This window comes from Brachyhypopomus gauderio, chromosome 19 (genome assembly GCF_052324685.1).
Source record: "Brachyhypopomus gauderio isolate BG-103 chromosome 19, BGAUD_0.2, whole genome shotgun sequence".
Taxonomy (NCBI): domain Eukaryota; kingdom Metazoa; phylum Chordata; class Actinopteri; order Gymnotiformes; family Hypopomidae; genus Brachyhypopomus; species Brachyhypopomus gauderio.
Genome location: NC_135229.1, coordinates 14407250 through 14424245, shown reverse-complemented (window position 1 = coordinate 14424245; position 16996 = coordinate 14407250). Strand labels below are relative to the sequence as shown.

Sequence of the window (16996 nt, the reverse complement as noted above, 5' to 3'; positions counted from 1 at the left end):
TATCAGTGAGTAGGGCTATTACGTATGCTATCTTCGCGCGCTCGGTAGGGAAGCGTAGTGGTTGTTGTTCGAACACAAGCGAACACTGTAGTAAAAAACCCCTACACCCTTCGGGATCTCCTGAATAGCGAGCCGGGGCGGGGAGAGCAGGCTCGAGGTGCCGCGGAGCTGCTGCGGGTTCGGCTGGGCTTGCGGGAGGCGGATCCCGATGAGCGGGAGACGGGTTACTTAAAGCCCGTAGGGCAGTGGTCACGTTGTTGAGCTGATCCATGATCTGGCGGAGGACCTGGTCATGGCTGCCTAACAACTGACCCTGCTGGGAGAGGGCTGCCCTTAGTTCTGCTGCTTCGTTAGGAGCGGCTGGTTCCATGTTAAAGGCTGATTCGTTCTGTAACGACGGTGGTAGGGACGCACACACACCGCGTTAGAGAGAGCGAGGGAGAGGTGGAACCAAGTGCCACAAAAACAAAACAGAACTAAAAGGAGCGCCTGAATAACCGCGGACTACTCAACGCGTAAAAGAAACAAAGCGAAAACAAGGACGTCAGGGGAAGTAGCTGACTAATAGCAAAAAGGCTATATAAACAAAAAACCCTTCCCAAACAAACGGCAATGGGATAGGAATGTAACAGGTTGAGGAAAACTTGAGGGAGGTCAGTAGCGACGCAGGAGAGAACTCGAAAAAGACAGAGAATATAGATACGAGAGAGAGATGACGAGATACCTAAAGAGGCACACGCTGTAACAGAGAAAGAGAGAGGCTGAGAGCGTAACGGCATAACCAAAACGAATCAGCAATGATCTGTCTCCAAACGCTTCCTTATGAAGCCATGGCAACAGGTGAGACAGATCATTGCTGATTGCGCTGCTGGAGTCTAGGACTGGCTCGGGTGCCCCTAGCGGACGTAGATGGCACGGCATCCGAGCCAGCCCTGACATTCATGGATTAAATTTTTCACGATATGATGGATAAGTTCGTCTTTGTCTATATTGATGACATCCTGATTTATTCTCCCTCTGTCATAGAGCATGTCCAACACATCTCTGCTGTTTTACAGCACCTGCTCAAACACAACCTCTATGTGAAAGCCAAAAAAGGCTAATTCCACTGCTCCACTGTTACGTTTCAGGCCTGCACTTTCTCCTGCACAGATTTCTATGAACGCTGACAAGGTGGAAGCTGTAACAAACTGGCTGACTCCTCGCTCTATAAAGGAGCTACAGCATTTCCTGGGTTTCGGCAACTTCTGTAGGCGTTTCATCAGAGGTTTCGTGAGTTGGCAGCCCCTCTTACTAACCTCCTCAGAGGTGGAAAGAAACGGGACTTCAAATAGACTGTTGTGGAGGAGCGAGCAGTGGTGGACTTAACAATTTGGAGGCTCAAGGCAAATTTAGCTCGGGGGCCCATCAACATTAATGTGCGAGAAATAAGTCAGCTAATCAAGGAGCCCCTACAGTGGGCTGCAATGGGAGGGGCCTAAGGCAGTTGCCTAGCCACGCCTCTGCAAAGACCGCCTCTGGGAGCGAGCGTTCTCTCTTCTCAAGAAGGTTTTCACGCCCGCTCCCGTATTGCATTTTCCTGATTCCCAGCTCCAATTTATTGTAGAAGTCAATGCCTCAGAGGTAGGAGAAGGCGCGGTCCTCTCTCAACGACAGGGGAAGCCGCTGAAATTGTTCCCCTGTGCCTAATTTTCTAGGAAACTACAACCCGCTGAAAGGAATTATGATGTGGGAAACCGGGAGCTCCTTGCCATTAAACTCAGTCTTGAACAGTGGCGTCATTGGTTAGAAGGGGCCGAACACCCCTTTGTGGTTTATACGGACCACAAGAACTTGGAGTATCTGAAGTCGGCCAGACGTCTTAACCCGTGACAAGCCAGATGGGCTCTAGTCTTCTCCCGGTTTCGCTTCTCTGAGTCTTACAGGACGGGATTGAAGAACACTAAAGCTGATGCTCTCTCTCGCATCTACGACCCAGGAATGAAGGTACTGGAATGTATACTGCATGACTACTGTTTCCTCGTGATAGTCAGATGGGAAGCAGTGTGTACCCGTGTCTATCAGAGGGCTTCCTTCTACTTGCCCACTACACAGCAGGCACTGGCCACCCAGGTATTCCACGTTGTTTCACAACGATACTGGTGACCGTCCTGGGAAGACGACATTTGAGATCATGTACTTGCGTGTGCTGTGTGTGCCCAATCCCGCACTCCACGCACTCTCCCTGCAGGCAAACTCCTCCCACTACCCGTTCCTCATTCGATCATCCATTCCTCTACCAAACTCACACCTATCCAATGTATCTATGGATACCAACCTGCTTTCTTCCCATGCAATAAAACCCCCCTCAGACGTCCCAGCCCTGGATGAATGGCTTAAGTGCAGTGCCTGCACCTGGGAGCTTGCACATGTTCATTTGGCCTTCATCCAGGCCTTCATTCATTAAGCCTTGCACACGCCGGCTAATCGAGGACCGCCGTCGTCTCCCCACCCTTGTTTATCACCCAGGTCAGAGTGTGGTTGTCTACCCGAAACCTTAATGGGTACGGGAGGAGTGGTTAAAGGGCTGAAGTGGACGGGTTTCAGAAGTGAGACGTGAAAAGTAGGGTTAATACAGTAATGTGGTGGCAGCTGTAATTTGTAAGTGACTCGACTGAGCACTTTAAACAGCCCGTTATATCTAGGACTGAGTTTTCTGCTAGGCAGACACAGACTAGCCCTCTGGAACCCCTGGACATTGATGGCCGGCCGACTTACGTGGTCCGGGAGTTGTTGGAGTCCTGCCGTCGACAAGGTGGGCTTCAGTACCTAGTCGAGTGGGAGGGATATGGCCCGGAGGAACGGTCCTGGGTACTGGCGAGGGATATTCTCTGTCCCTCTCTCACAGCGGATTTTCTTCCCGGCACCCAGGCACCCCGTGGTCACCCACCTTCACGTTGTTCTAGAGTGGCTGTAGCCGCTTGTTTGAGGGAGGGTACTGTCAGGAATAGCACTCGATCACTATTTGCTATTTATACACCTTTCTATGCACTTCCTGGTTGCAAAGTATTGCCGACTCGTGCTGCATACCGAGCATTTCTGACCTCTGCTTACTCCCCAGATCTCACTGCCCCGTCTAGCCCTCCTGTACATCATGGACTCTGCTCTCCCAATATGACCTTGGACCGGCTTGACCTACCCAAGAACACATTACTGTTCCGTGTCCATATACTTGTTGTTTGTCACTCAAATACTGTGAGCGTGTTCTGTGATAAAAAGGCTGCACTCTTCCGCAATTGGATCCCTCTGTTTGGTCAATTTGTAACAGTTGGTAATATTGGCGTATAGCACCATGTCCTTAGATTGGTCTACATCTTCACTGGTCCTCTAAAATGTATTAAGCACGTATGGTCTATGTGTGTCTGTCCTTACTGACTGACATATCTCGAATATGTCAAAAATAATGATGTGATCCTACCTGAACTTATTAGAGACCCTTAATTAGATACGAATATTGTTACCATAAAAGTACATCAGTATTTCCACTGAAGTTCTAGTGCTCACTGTGTCACATCTTGGATTTTTGTTTTCGTTTTTTTAATTTCCTAAACACAGAGCACATCAAAAAAATATTTTTATAGAAAAACAAACAGGCTTGAACAACAGAAATCCATCTTTTAGTTTAATAAAAAACAGTATCATTTCAAAATAAATATATTTTAATGTTAGGCTAAAACAAAAAGGTGTTAATATTTAAAACTTTTACCAATAAATATATTACTGTGAAAATATAATGTAAATGAAAAAACAAAAAACAACAAACGAACAAAGATTTCTGTTACTTTAATACAGAGAATGTGTTGTCTTTTAATCTGTGAGGAACAGCCAGTCATCCTCGAAATCTTGGTTTATGGTGGCTGGCTGGGTTCCAAAGTCATGCCCAAGCAGAATGAGTGGCAGACATGGACCACATGTCACCTGCTAACTTCTCACACACATATTTGGCAGCATGTCTACTGAGTGGACAAATATGTTAAGCCACGCTTCTCCCCCCACCACAAAAATAAAGGAGTATTTAGGAATGTTGAAGAAATGATCTTTCTTTTTTAAGGAAAAAAAATCATCTAGTTTTAATGGGATTTTTGTCACTGATAGGAAACAAAAAATGACAAACATAATAACACTGCAATATAAATAGATCAAATTAAATACACAGAATACTGTTCTAACATTATAAATTAGATGTAGTACTACAAAAAGGGATATTAGGCACGTATATACAGAATGTTATTGTGGTGTAGTGAACTGTTCCTAAAGGTGTTTGCATTTGTCTCTTTGGAGATTTATATTAAATAATGAATTATGCTCCATTACTACCACGGGACCAGCTTAAAGAAAGCTGACATCATGTTTCTGTTTCACTTTCATCTCCATATATACCTACATTTAATATCCCTTTATTATTTACACAACAACTCCTATTAGATATTAGTAAAGTTGTCTTTTTGGAGCTCACCCCTCACAGAGGGTGAAGGGGTGATTTTACAGAACCACAGTCCACTCTGATCTTACACTTCACAGTAGGACGTCCCGTTTTGTCCCGTTAGAACATGTCTCAGGTTTCAGTTCATCCAATGTGGTCTTCCTTTGTTCATAGAGTCCGAGTCGCTATAGTGCCTGTCTCCCAGGATTTCAATATGCATCCATAGCAGCCCATTTAGTGAAACGAAGAGCACCACATGGTGATGGAGTCCCATCAGTCTCTCTCTGTCCTTCCTCCATCCATCCACAGGTCCAAATGCACTGGCACTGAAATATATCCCTCTTATGCCAAACGGCACTGTCGTTCACTTATGTAGAGTGTTTCCATAGCAGCATTACACATTGTCATTGTCTTTTTAAAGATAGATCACATTATATATATATATATATATATATATATATATATATATATATATATATATATATATATATATATATATATATAGTGTGTGTGTGTGTGTGTGTGTGCGTTGTGTGTATGTGTGTGTTCATATATTACTTTTTAAAAAATAGACATTGGGATAATATGATAATATGCCTGACTCTCAGTCTTCTCTTTGTGATGTAGTGTATGCAGTATGGTCCACAGGTTAGAAAAGTGCCATAAATAATATTCCTTCATTCACTGTCCACTCCACTGTCACTCCAGGATCATCTCCTTGGTTTTTCACATCTGAAAAAAGCGAAACACATGGAGAGCCTGGTTAAGTGTTACTCTTAACACGAGTCAATCAGACTTTTCTGTCCCGGGGAAGACCACACCCTTGATCTGTTGTGCCAAGTTTAGCCAGCTAAATATAGATCAGGGTTAGGGTTTAAAGTTCATGGGTCAGAGGGTTTTGGCTGGGGTCAGACTGGTGGAAATGTTACCACTATAAACTAGGGTGGGATCTCCCCTGGATCAGACCGCAGGAAAGATGGTTCACTTGATTACAGACAACCCAATGACGCAGCTAGGTGAGATCGTCCCGGACATATTAGGGTCATGACAAGACTGTAAGAGTAAGACCACGGAAGCAAGCAGAATGGACACACAGATCACATGACCACTCATCCCCACAACCCACAGATCACATGACCACTCGCCCCATAACCTGCCCACTCACCCCATCAGCCAGCCCACAGATCACATGACCACTCGCCCCATCACCCCTGTTAACCCTTGATTCTTCAGCAGCCCCATTTATGAGATTAAGGGGGAGGCACAAAGTCACTGGATAAATGAACTATTACACGTATAGCATTACTGATTATAGAATCAATCAGCTGAAATGTGATTTCTCAAACTGCAGGCTGTAGACTAGGTTTGATGTGCTTTACTGTATCAGATAAGCTTTAATTATACAGAGACATTTACAAGTAACAGCGTTCCAACACACCCTTATGTCTCAAAGTCCTACAATGACATGTATGCAAATGCACACACTCTCTCTCACACAATCACATACACACTCTCACACAGACACCCATTTTGCTTTTTGCCAGAATATGATGTTATAAAACACAAGATTCTGTGTGATCTCTGATTGTGAACAGGCCAACCTCTCTGTGAGCGTGCTTGTCTGTGCAGGATGTGTGTGTGGTGTTGAAGTGTGTACAGTGTAGCAGTGTGCTGAATAAAATTCTGACATCAAGCAACGATGTCATCATAATCCACATGCGCATGCAAGGCGAGTGTTCAAGGCGAGTGTTCTCACACAGACAAACGGTCTCACACCCACATGCACCAGACACAAAGAGGTCGGAAGGGAAGCAAAATCTGACATGCAAGTAAGAGACACACATTAAAACAACACGACAGCTTTGATAGGGAGGGAGCAGCTTGGGGACCACAGTGCTTTATCATAAACGTTCATAAACAAACCTGCAAGTTCTTTCGTTTAATTCAAGTTGTCTGGACTTGCATTGTAACTGTGTGAGTTTGCAGGAACACTTGCAGGTGAAAGGGTCCTGCACATACAAGCGCTTTCTTCTCTCTGAGCAAGGCTCACAGTGGCTGCAAGAAAAGCAAATAGTGACAGAGAGAAGGAGAGAGAGAGAGAGAGAGAGAGAGAGAGAGAGAGAGAGAGAGAGAGAGAGAAAGGTCTAAGCTATAGATCGTAAATAAGCGTTGTAAACAGCAAGAGGGAGAGATTCATGCACCATTGCCTCCACCCCATGTCCTTCTTTGCCATCTCACACACTCATCCTGCTCTTCTCAAAGCTCTTCATCACACAGCACCACTGCCCTCCACCATCTCTATCATCACCATCATGTTGTCCATTAGCCCAGTACACATTATGAGGGTATATGTGTCGTGTACCACACACTGGGTGTTTGGAGGAGAACGGATGTTGTGTATGATGAGTAATCTATGTGCACGCACAGACACACACACCTTGTGAGTCACTAATACTCTTGTGAGTCACTAATACTCTTGTGAGTCACTAATACTCTTGCTCACTCATGCACTAGGGTGATTAGTAGCTACATAAAGACAACCACAGTGATCTGGTCTACAAGCGTACACACACACATGTTGGCACACACACACACACACACACACACACACACACACACACACAGGCTCTCACACTGTTTTGAAACAGGTTTCTTATGCATCAAAGATAAATTTTTTGACATGTTCATTTAGCTAATAGCAGGTATTCCATATGCAAACACCGAGTCATGCAGCAGAGTGACACCTCCACACCTCCACCTGCACACTTCTGACGTGAGTGAACGTGCACTCTGTCCTTCCATACCAAAAACCGCCAGCTGCAGTCACGTGACCCAAGCCCTGTCTCACACGCACGCAGGCCACGTCGGAGACCGCGTCACCCGCTAGCTGGTATGTGCAGCCTGGCCAGCCAGTTGGGTGAGCGGGTGCCGGCCACGTGGCACTGCCCTGGCTCGAACCTCAGACTACCCGACAGAGAAAGGAGGCGGAGGCTGGAGCCGGGACGCTGTGGGCGGAGAGGAGCAGGATTATGAAGCACAGACATGCTCCCTCAGCACGAGGCTCACAAGCATGAGGCAAACAAAGGTGGGGTGCAGGGGCGTGGAGACCCCAGTAGAGACCCCGCGCCTGGTGCCTCCGCCTCCCTTTTGACCTTTGCCCTCTTGGGGATGTCTGCAAAACAGATGAATAACGCACAGAAGGACTTCTAAGTGAGGACAAGGACGCAAATAGATCAACAAAGATGAACCGAAGGAAAAAAAAGCAACATCAACTCCTGGGGCCATGCTCAGATTCAGCTCTGCATGCGTGTACGTGTGTGTGAATGTGTAGGTCTGTGTGCACATAAAATCGGTTTTATGGAAAGAATCTGAGCTTGCGCTCATGAATCAGAGATTGAATGGTGGAGTGAGAGTGGGAGGGGCCACGCGTACGTGCCTAATGGTGGAGTGAGAGTGGGAGGGGCCACGCGTACGTGCCGTACAGCATGAGGGAGGTGGAGGATGAGGAGTCTGGATCTAGCGGATATGATTTAGCCTTCTCAACTAGCCTGATCTAGCTCCTCTCAGCCACACCAACCCACCAGCCTGAACACACACACACACACACACACACACACACACACACACACACACACACACACACACACACACACACACACACACACACACACACACTCCAATTAAAAAGGTATGTTCCCTGACATACACATGTCAGTCACACACTGTTCTAATAGCAGTGAGAGGGGAGTGTGCAACCAGTGGCTCTCTCCTGAATCCCAGCTCAGCCTTAGTTTCCAGAGCTAAAAATAAAACTGGGATAACAGCACCTGTGACTATAAATAGAAAAGGGAAGCAGCCAAGGGTCAGGAAGAGGCAGCTGCCATGTGTGCATCAGCGTGTGTGTGAGAGAAAGAGAAAGGGCCTGTGTGTGTGTGGTCTGCCCCCCACACACACACCTCTGTCTCACTGCCATCCTAAAGTGCCAAAACATTCGCCATGGAAAAAGCAACTGTATCAGTAGTGCGGCTGCAGCTTGGCGTCATGGCATGACCCTAGTGTGACATCAAAGCAGCATGGCATGAGCCCAACGTGACTTCACGGCAGCGCGGCATCACGGCATCACGGCAGTGTGACATCACAGTAGTGTGGCATCACGGCAGTGTGGCATCACGGCAGCGTGACATCACAGTAGTGTGGCATCACGGCAGCGTGACATCACAGTAGTGTGGCACCATAGCAGCGTGCTGCTCCAATCAAGACAGAAGTCAGTGCCTGCAAAGGTGCCATTAGCCAGCCCACTGCTTGTGCTATCTAGCCTACTGATTAGCATCAACCCATTTTCTGAGCTACTCGGTTCGGAGACTAGAAAAGCACATAATATGGGCTTTATGGAAAAAAAATGTAATAAATGTCAATTCAATGAGAAAATCTCGATGTTAAAATTATTAGCATCAGGTAAATCACTGAAGGGCATTGTCCAGCTAATTGCTTCTCATTTCTGCTCTGATCAATCAACACAATTGCTACTGTCAACAGCTTTCTTCCCCAACCAGGCTTTCACAAAATCATGACACAAGCCTCAGTTTTAAAATAAACTGCACACTCACATACACTCGCATGTACATACACACACACACACACACACACACACACACACACACACACAAATATTAGCCAAATTTCACTTACTTTTCTTTCTTTGTTCTGACTTCTTGTTTTTGTCTAAAAGAAAGTTTGAATGCAGTATGTTAGTTTCATCAAATGTCAGTGGAGTACAAATGACCTCACAAATGACCTCACAGCCACTTACCTGCATTCACATTTCGTGTGCTCCGTGAAACTCAACGGAAACTTGTGTTGTGATACACGCTGTTTTACTCTTAATACCTATGGGGTCACACAAGGGAAACATGATAAGAACTTCACGATAAGACTGCCTGTTTGTGTTCCCATAAAACCGATTAGCTTCCATATCTCGTTAATGACACATTCACCTCACCCAGGCCTCAGCAGTCTGATTGATCAGCCTCAGACCACCAACAAGAATGTTTGCCATTATTATTTACTTCTTACGGGTTTGCTCATGGTACTGACAGACTCTGAGCATATAAACACGGGCATAATCTGGCCACAAGTGGGGGTAAACAACATAGCTGACATGCCAGGGAGCCAGGCCGCTCTTTGGCCAAGCAGGACGTGGCCACAGGGAGAGAGACGTCTGGATGTCACTGCGTACTGCACTTCAGAAATGTCTCCATTCTGATTCCCCACATTCCACGTGTTCCAGTCTCTGTATTTTCACGTTCCCATGTGCCAACATCCACATCCGAAATGTTACCAAATCTAACCGTAGTGTTGAAAATAGCTGCATTCCCTGAATCTTTGGCTCTAGATGTATTCCTGTTGTTGTAGCATTACTGTTTTTGGTTTTTTTTTTTAACACCTACCTACCCCATCTTACATGGTAGTAACTGGTCTAACTGGTCTGTTCAGGTCCCCACAGTTCATTACCAGCCCTAAAACCCGACACTGTCCACCCGACGTCACTTCTCCCCCAGCATTTCTTTACAGCTCCTTAAAAAGCTCTCCAATGGTGTTCTGTGATGTGTTTGTCGTATAACGTTATAATAACATGTACAGAGAACCGTTAAAGGTGGAGGAGGTGTCAGTCTGTGATGCTTACTCACCTCCATAGTGATGTTACGCGTCTCCGTGGGAACGCACTCCAAAGCTTCGTCGTTGCAGCAGCCTGCGCAGCGAGACAGTACCACGCAGGACGGGATGTATGTGTATTCCACGTCATCCGGATACTCCTGCAGGATGTCCACCAGGAGCTCACGAGTGTTGCACATGCTCTTAGTGTAGACGTCCATAAAAGCAACCACTGCAATGAGACATACGGAGACACAGTGAGAAGAACATGGAGGAGGTAGAGAACTCGGAGCGACTTACAATAGCCTGCATCCAGACTACATTTTTAGTAACCACCAACCTGATTTTCAACAACTGAGCATGTTCACTACTGGAAACCAGTTTGAAATCTTGGATAACTTTTTACCTTTCCAGTATGTGTCTTGACCTTAGCCCTTTCTCAGCTCTACTTCCAGTAAGCTTGACTTCTGTCCTGCCTGTTGTCTGCTCCTGCCTCTTCTACCCTAACCAGTGGCAATTCTGCAGTGCTATTGGCCCAGGCAGTGCCATTCCTCCGAGCCTCACACTCAGGAAAGCCAGATTAGCAGTGAAACAATGCTACACATATGGCTCAGCTCTCCACAAAAGCCTATTGTACTGATGAGGGCCTCGGGTTTACCCAACTGGGAAAAAACAAAGATGGACTGCCCTTCTTGGCCACATGCAGGCACACACATGCCCTGTGCCCAACGCCAGCTCTGACACACCCCATTCCAGAAGGACCCGTGCCCTGACAGAGGTTCTGACCTTAATGAATGTGTCCCCAATAACCTCTGATGCTGTGGCACCAAGCTTCAGCGTTGATGCCTGACCTCGAAAGAAGCCTGTCCCACAAGGGACACATCTAATGCTGAAGAACGCTCTGGACGCTTATCTTCTTTTGGCTGTGTTGTGTCATGCTGGTTCGCCACACAGGTAACAGTCATTTTCCCACCAGAAGAAGGCCACTGTGTTCTCAGCTCTGTCCAGTATGCCATTCATTACCTCAAAGTACCATTTATTATCTCAAAGCAAGATGCCTTTCATTATCTCAAAGAGGCACTCAAACTCGCCGTCACTAATGAGGAATGAAAGCTACAGGGCCTGTAATAGCTAGTTAGCATTAAGCACATGAGACCATGCTAATAATCAGCCTTACCTGGTTTTCATTATTAGCAACTCTACCAGTGTTAATTAGCATTTTAACAAACAGCTGAACAGCATTTATGTCACTGATTACAGACTGGAATTGTTCCACAAAAGGTCACAGACGTCACTGTGCAGTTGTATTTCTCCGAGGCAGAAACATCTCACCCCTCAGTGAGAACTGTCCCAACATATGTAGCTGCTGTTTCAGCAGGAACTGCCACTTTGAGGATCAGCCCCAGGATACTAACGGGCAAGTCACTTCACCAATACTACAAGGTAATTAGCCAAACTCAATTTATAAATGGGAACCATCAAAAGCAATCTGGGTTGTTCCCAGGACTATACAAAAGGATTCAGAACTCAAAAAGTGAATCTAAATATAAAGAATGGGTTTATCAAAAGGCCTTAAACCAGTGAGACTGGTAATGCTCTTAAACCAGGGAGTCTGCTAATGCTCTGTGCTGACTTTATTTGCACCACCCACCCCGGTCAGCCTACTACCGTCCAGTGCGTGTGACCTTGAGGAGACTTTAACGAATAAACAAACCTAGCTGTATCATAGCTAATAAACAAACATGGCCCTGTTCCGTGTCTCCTGCCAAGGCTGTCAGCATACAGTGAATTGTGTTTAGAAAGAGCTCGGAAATGTATTAAAGAATAGAAAACATCACTAAGTGAATAGATAACTCTATGGTAACTCCAGGTCCCTTTATGGCCAACATTCTATAACTAAACTGAATTAAATATTAAATTAAAAAGTGTAGTTTAACCATTCAATTGGTTAAAGATTTTGCCTCAGAGACGTCTGGTAGCAAGGCATGTTATTCCGTATGTGTTCGCAAGATGGCAGAGCGCTCAACCAATGCAGTTCCAAAAAAGTTGTAATTCGCGATACCAAAGTTTCTATGCCGGATGCTTAAGGGGCATTTAGGTCGCTACTTACCGTCATTTTTGCTTTTCCCTCCTTCCTTAGGTATGTGTGCCGCCTGCGGGAACAAGGACGCAGGCATTAACACGACTGTTACGTCACAATCAGGTGGGCTGGTCCTATTTCTGATTCTAGAATTAGCAACAATTTAATAACCAATACTTAATATGCGTCTCTCCGCATTTTAATTTCAGCCTAATGTAGGCCGAGACTACCCAAAACATCTTGAATTATCTAAAAACATTTTAACCAAAATGGGATTTCACAATAAGCCTACATGTATTTATTCACTATAAATTATTCAGCGATTAAATAGTAAGCGTTTATATATGTATTTAACTATAGATTTAGGCAAGTCAGTATGTGTCGTCCGTTTCCCGCCCACACAGAAGTCGCGCGACTGCAGGTCACGTTGCAGGTGGTAGACGTGACTGGCGCAACAGCGCTCGAGCATTGCGTGAGATTCGTGCCGGCTGTCTAAGTCACAGAAATACTTTGCGTCAAAATAATTTGAGCATTTTCTCTGTCGTGAGATAACCGAATTGATGAAACATGAGAATGAAATACACGTCACCAATACACATAAATGTGTCTACAAATAAATACCGATTTCTTGCCGATTGCCATGCCAACATCACCCTATCATGTCACGCCACGTTATTCAAATGAGCTGGTAACAGAAGAAGAGCAGCGGGCAAACCAAGATGGTTCTGGTGTATAACCTGCTCGTATTATAGCCTGATTAAGTACAAACACCTTACACGTTTGCTATCGTAAAGCATCTAATCAAAAGCGAAAGTCGCGTTCACGTTAACGGGTCGGTACTAACCTAGCGAACTTTAGATCAAACTGAGCGATGCCTCCTGCTGAAACGGTTCACGTGAATGAAATGGGCATAACCTACGAGACTTCACGTCTGTGGTGATATTTCGTGTCTGTGGTAATATTTCATGTCTGGTAATATATCATGTCTGTGGTAATATTGTCATGTAGTGCAGGGTTCGATTAAAGTGATCTTACCGGGAGTAGCTTAAATGCTTTAAAAATGTCATATCAGAAGTATTTTTTTTCACGTGATATTTTTATCACGTTAAAATCTTATTTGTAAAGCTGTAATACACAATGAAAGACGCGATCTATTACGACCTTTGATTTGGTTGTCGGTGTGATTTCATGCAGAGGCCTTTTAAAGAGACAAATGTAATAAATGACATCTATGTCATTCTATAGTGATACTCTCACTCACTAAAGTTTAGTTTGAACGGCTTTTGAAGACAAGTTTGACTTTGTGGCAGCCCACTAAATCAAACGTGCCTTATTATACTAATATAAATGAAGAATTCAGGTATTTTGTTGCAAACCTGTGTACGACTATGGCTATGTGATCCCTCACAAGAAGAACAATTTAGTTATTAATGAAACCCAAAGATCTTCTCCTTCTATAACTGATGTATATGGTGTGATTTGTGCCCCCTGGTTTGCCCCACACAGCCTACCTTTACAGCGGACGCGTGAAGGAGCGCTGCGAAAAATAAATGCAACGAATACACAACAAAGTTCATGATTGTATTTCCAATGACGGCGCTGGCGGCGGGCGAGAAGTCGCTCTAAAGGCCTCGGAAGGGAGTAAAGGTGTGAATGTTGCGGCGGGCCTTCATTCGAGTGGCGGGTGTGCGGGTCAGAGTATCACCCCCATCCTGCACCGGCCGCAGGCACCTGCGAGAAACTCCCCTACAGAAGCGTCTTCAAATCGTTTAAATGAATACAAGAAATCCACACGGTTTTGTACTCCCCGCGGTCACTTCCTACAATCCAGACTGGAACGAACAGTCAATGATAAATGAATTATTTATTTTTTTTACAAAAACCAAAGGTATATTAGAGGAAAAAAAGAAAAAGTTTCTTGAGCTCCAAGCGCAGATGCCGTATATGAGGCAGCGGCACTAGCGGCACGACCGTGAAGACAACACCGCCCGTAGTGATGCGCACTGCTCCGTCCGCATCTCCACCTTCACTGTACCAGCACGTCTTCTTCTCTCTTTTTCTCGTCTTTTGTGTCTCTGATCGCCGGAGTCTCGGAGCGCAGGACGCAGTGCTGCTGTGTTTCCGTCGGCGCTCGTGTGTGCTGTAGCGCGCGCACGGTGCGTGTTCTTCATCTTCACACGAGCACGTAACGGGCTAGACGTCATCACGTTCAGGCTGAATCACCACGCCCACCAGACTACTGCCCACGCACAATATTACTCCATGATCTTCGGGCTTTCAATTTCATAATAATAATAATAATAATAATAATAATAATAATAATAATAAAATTTAGTATTATTATTATTAGATTCGTGTGGAGTAACGCCTCCTTTATTGACCAAAATCTATTCGCGTAAGGAAGGGCAAGAGAATTCACATAATGATGTGTATATGATGATAGCAAAACAATGTCAAATGAAATAAAGAGTTCAAGTATAGCACACAAATAATTTTAAGCATGTCCTGCTTGGATTGTTTGGTTTTGAGCTGATCTATTTATGCTAAGAAACAAAATATAAAATTTTCTGGACACCAAAGATAATGCTACTGTTCAATCATGCACTCTCACATTCGCAAAAAGGGGGGGGGGGGGGGGGGGGGGGGGGGGTGGCGAGAGGCCGGTCCTCTGTTTTGTGTTTCACAGAAAGGCGAACAAAATTAGTGTTAGATGCAAAAATATGACATTTATAATAATTGCGTATTTAAGATCTAATTAAGCAAATTAAATAGTAAATTTTAAGCAAACGTCACATTCGAGAGTTTTTATAAGCATTGATAACTTTATTAGCTCATGTATGCAGCAACTTCGATGTGACACATTATATTCTTGGAGAGAGAAAACAGCATGCAGATTTAAAAGCTTGATGTTTGGACAAGTATCAGCTGTAACAATACCGAGTTGTTAGACGTACACCTACAGACTACAACTGACAAACATTATTATGTCTGAATTATTATGTCGGCATTATTAAGCATTATTATATCTGAAACTGTAGTTAGGAGCACCTTTCTTTACCACTCCCCAATGACAGGAAGTGGAGGGCGGATGAGAATCTGAGATGATGTTTGGTGCCCTGGGGAGGGTGCAGGAGGGCACGGCCAGCTACGGTTCCCATGAATCCACGCTGTGGAGAACATCTATTTCAGTCAGGCTATTTCATGAGGAGCCTGTCCGGCGCCCCATTAGAGATTTAGAGGTAGCTTCACACACACACACACACACACACACACACACACACACACACACACACACACTTACTTCATCTTTGGTACCCCACTAAAAAAAATACTTCCCAAATCTTTGCCACCAGGATGGGTTGCTGCCCCTCCCACCGTGGGCACTTTACTCTGTTTCTATGGTTTCTGAACACTTCAACTTGCCTTTTCTTTTAGTTCTTGCTTGTCTGTCTGCCCCTCATGTGGTGGGTAATGTAGGATCTGTGCTCCACTGCAGAAATTAGCCCCCGCTGTTGTACAACAAGTGTGAAATATCTATTTAATTACATCTGTGAATAGGCTTGATATTTTTCAGAAACAGACATGCAAACTGTGTTTTTCCATTAGAATACATGAAAGTTGGTTGGGAAGCAGGTTGTGATGTCTAATAGTTCATAAGGCAAGAGACAGAAATAAGACATGTATGTTCTTTTCCACTGTGTCCTCAGAAACATAGGTGAGGAGCAGGCCAAGTTAGCTACGTAGCTTTACACAGAGGCCTGTCTGAGGCTCAGAGTGCTCTGGTACAGGCATGATTTCCACACAGTACTGATAGGACCACACAATGGAATCCAGACGCCTATGTTAGGAGTGGGAGTATCTTTCACCTAATCCTGATTTATTCTACATAATAAACACATTAATCTGAAATAATGACAGACCAAAGGTGTCAGGGAGGCACAGCTGATCCAGTCTTGACCCTGACAACCTCCAAACCTGCCTGTCCACTTCCAGCATGCACACAGTGAACCAGCCTCAACGCCCATACACCCTTACAATGAACGCCCCCTACACACCCTTACAATTAACGCCCCTTACACACCCTTACAATCAGGGCTTAATTTGAGCCAGATCCTGCCGGAACAGGATCCGGGAACTCTTTAATTTTGAAGCGCACGTTCCGGCAACTGTTTGCCTCGATCCGGTAACATTTTATACCGCCAGTGTAACAATTTACGCTCGCCACCCCCCGGTCGACAATTTACGTTCGTTGTCAAACTTACAACGCCCCATACACCCTTACAATTAACACCCATACACCCTCTTACAATTAACACCCCTTACACACCCTTACAATTAACGCCCCTTGCACACCCTTACAATTAACGTCTGATTGGTTTATAGTTTTTGTTATGTACTTGATATTTATGATGCGAAACAGATGTTTTATTAAAATTGTATTAAAAATTGTAGAAACCCAGTGTGACTTTACAAAATATTCAAAGAGTATGCGGGAATAAAGGATAAACCCACGAGACAGAACTAAAAATTCACAGCAAAATAAGAGTGCACAGCAAAATAAGAGTGCATAGTGACATTAACAAATAAATGAAATGAAAATTAAATGAGTAACAAAAATATTATTGCTTTTATTATTTATTTCTTTTTTATTTGCTTGTTATTATGCAGCCCTGAACATTAGGTAGGTAATGTTTACCCTGCACTGCCCATAGAGGGCATGTGTTCATACATCTCTACAGTGTGTATTAAGAACAACATGGTATTTTTTGGAACTCTATGGTGGTTGGGCTGCAGAGGTCAGT

The 16996-nt window shown here is 44.8% G+C and overlaps 1 protein-coding gene across 4 annotated transcripts; it reads right to left on the bottom strand.

Moving 5' to 3' along the window:
- Positions 1-3648: 3648 nt before the first annotated feature.
- On the bottom strand, positions 3649-14348 carry vegfaa (vascular endothelial growth factor Aa). Of its 4 annotated transcripts, none has more exons than XM_076981371.1 (7): positions 13706-14344; positions 12225-12267; positions 10150-10346; positions 9273-9349; positions 9152-9184; positions 6386-6517; positions 3649-5194 (listed from the first exon to the last, which is right to left on the bottom strand). In XM_076981371.1, the coding sequence occupies exons 1-7, from the start codon at positions 13769-13771 to the stop codon at positions 5173-5175; spliced, it is 570 nt and encodes a 189-aa protein (XP_076837486.1). In that variant the 5' UTR covers positions 13772-14344; the 3' UTR covers positions 3649-5172. The 4 variants fall into 4 exon arrangements, with proteins under 4 accessions (XP_076837486.1, XP_076837489.1, XP_076837488.1 ...); XM_076981373.1 differs by lacking the exon at positions 3649-5194 and adding an exon at positions 7529-7634 and having other exon boundaries at positions 6381-6517; positions 13706-14348; XM_076981374.1 differs by lacking the exon at positions 6386-6517 and having other exon boundaries at positions 13706-14342.
- Positions 14349-16996: the final 2648 nt, after the last annotated feature.

Excerpts from the sequence above, each read along its gene's own strand:
- vegfaa (XM_076981371.1), bottom strand. The coding sequence starts at position 13,771 with ATGAACTTTGTTGTGTATTCGTTGCATTTATTTTTCGCAGCGCTCCTT. Across the intron at positions 12,268-13,705 it reads TTCACGCGTCCGCTGTAAAG|GCGGCACACATACCTAAGGA; the intron begins GTAGGCTGTGTG and ends TTGTTCCCGCAG. Across the intron at positions 9,185-9,272 it reads CACACGAAATGTGAATGCAG|ACAAAAACAAGAAGTCAGAA; the intron begins GTAAGTGGCTGT and ends ACTTTCTTTTAG.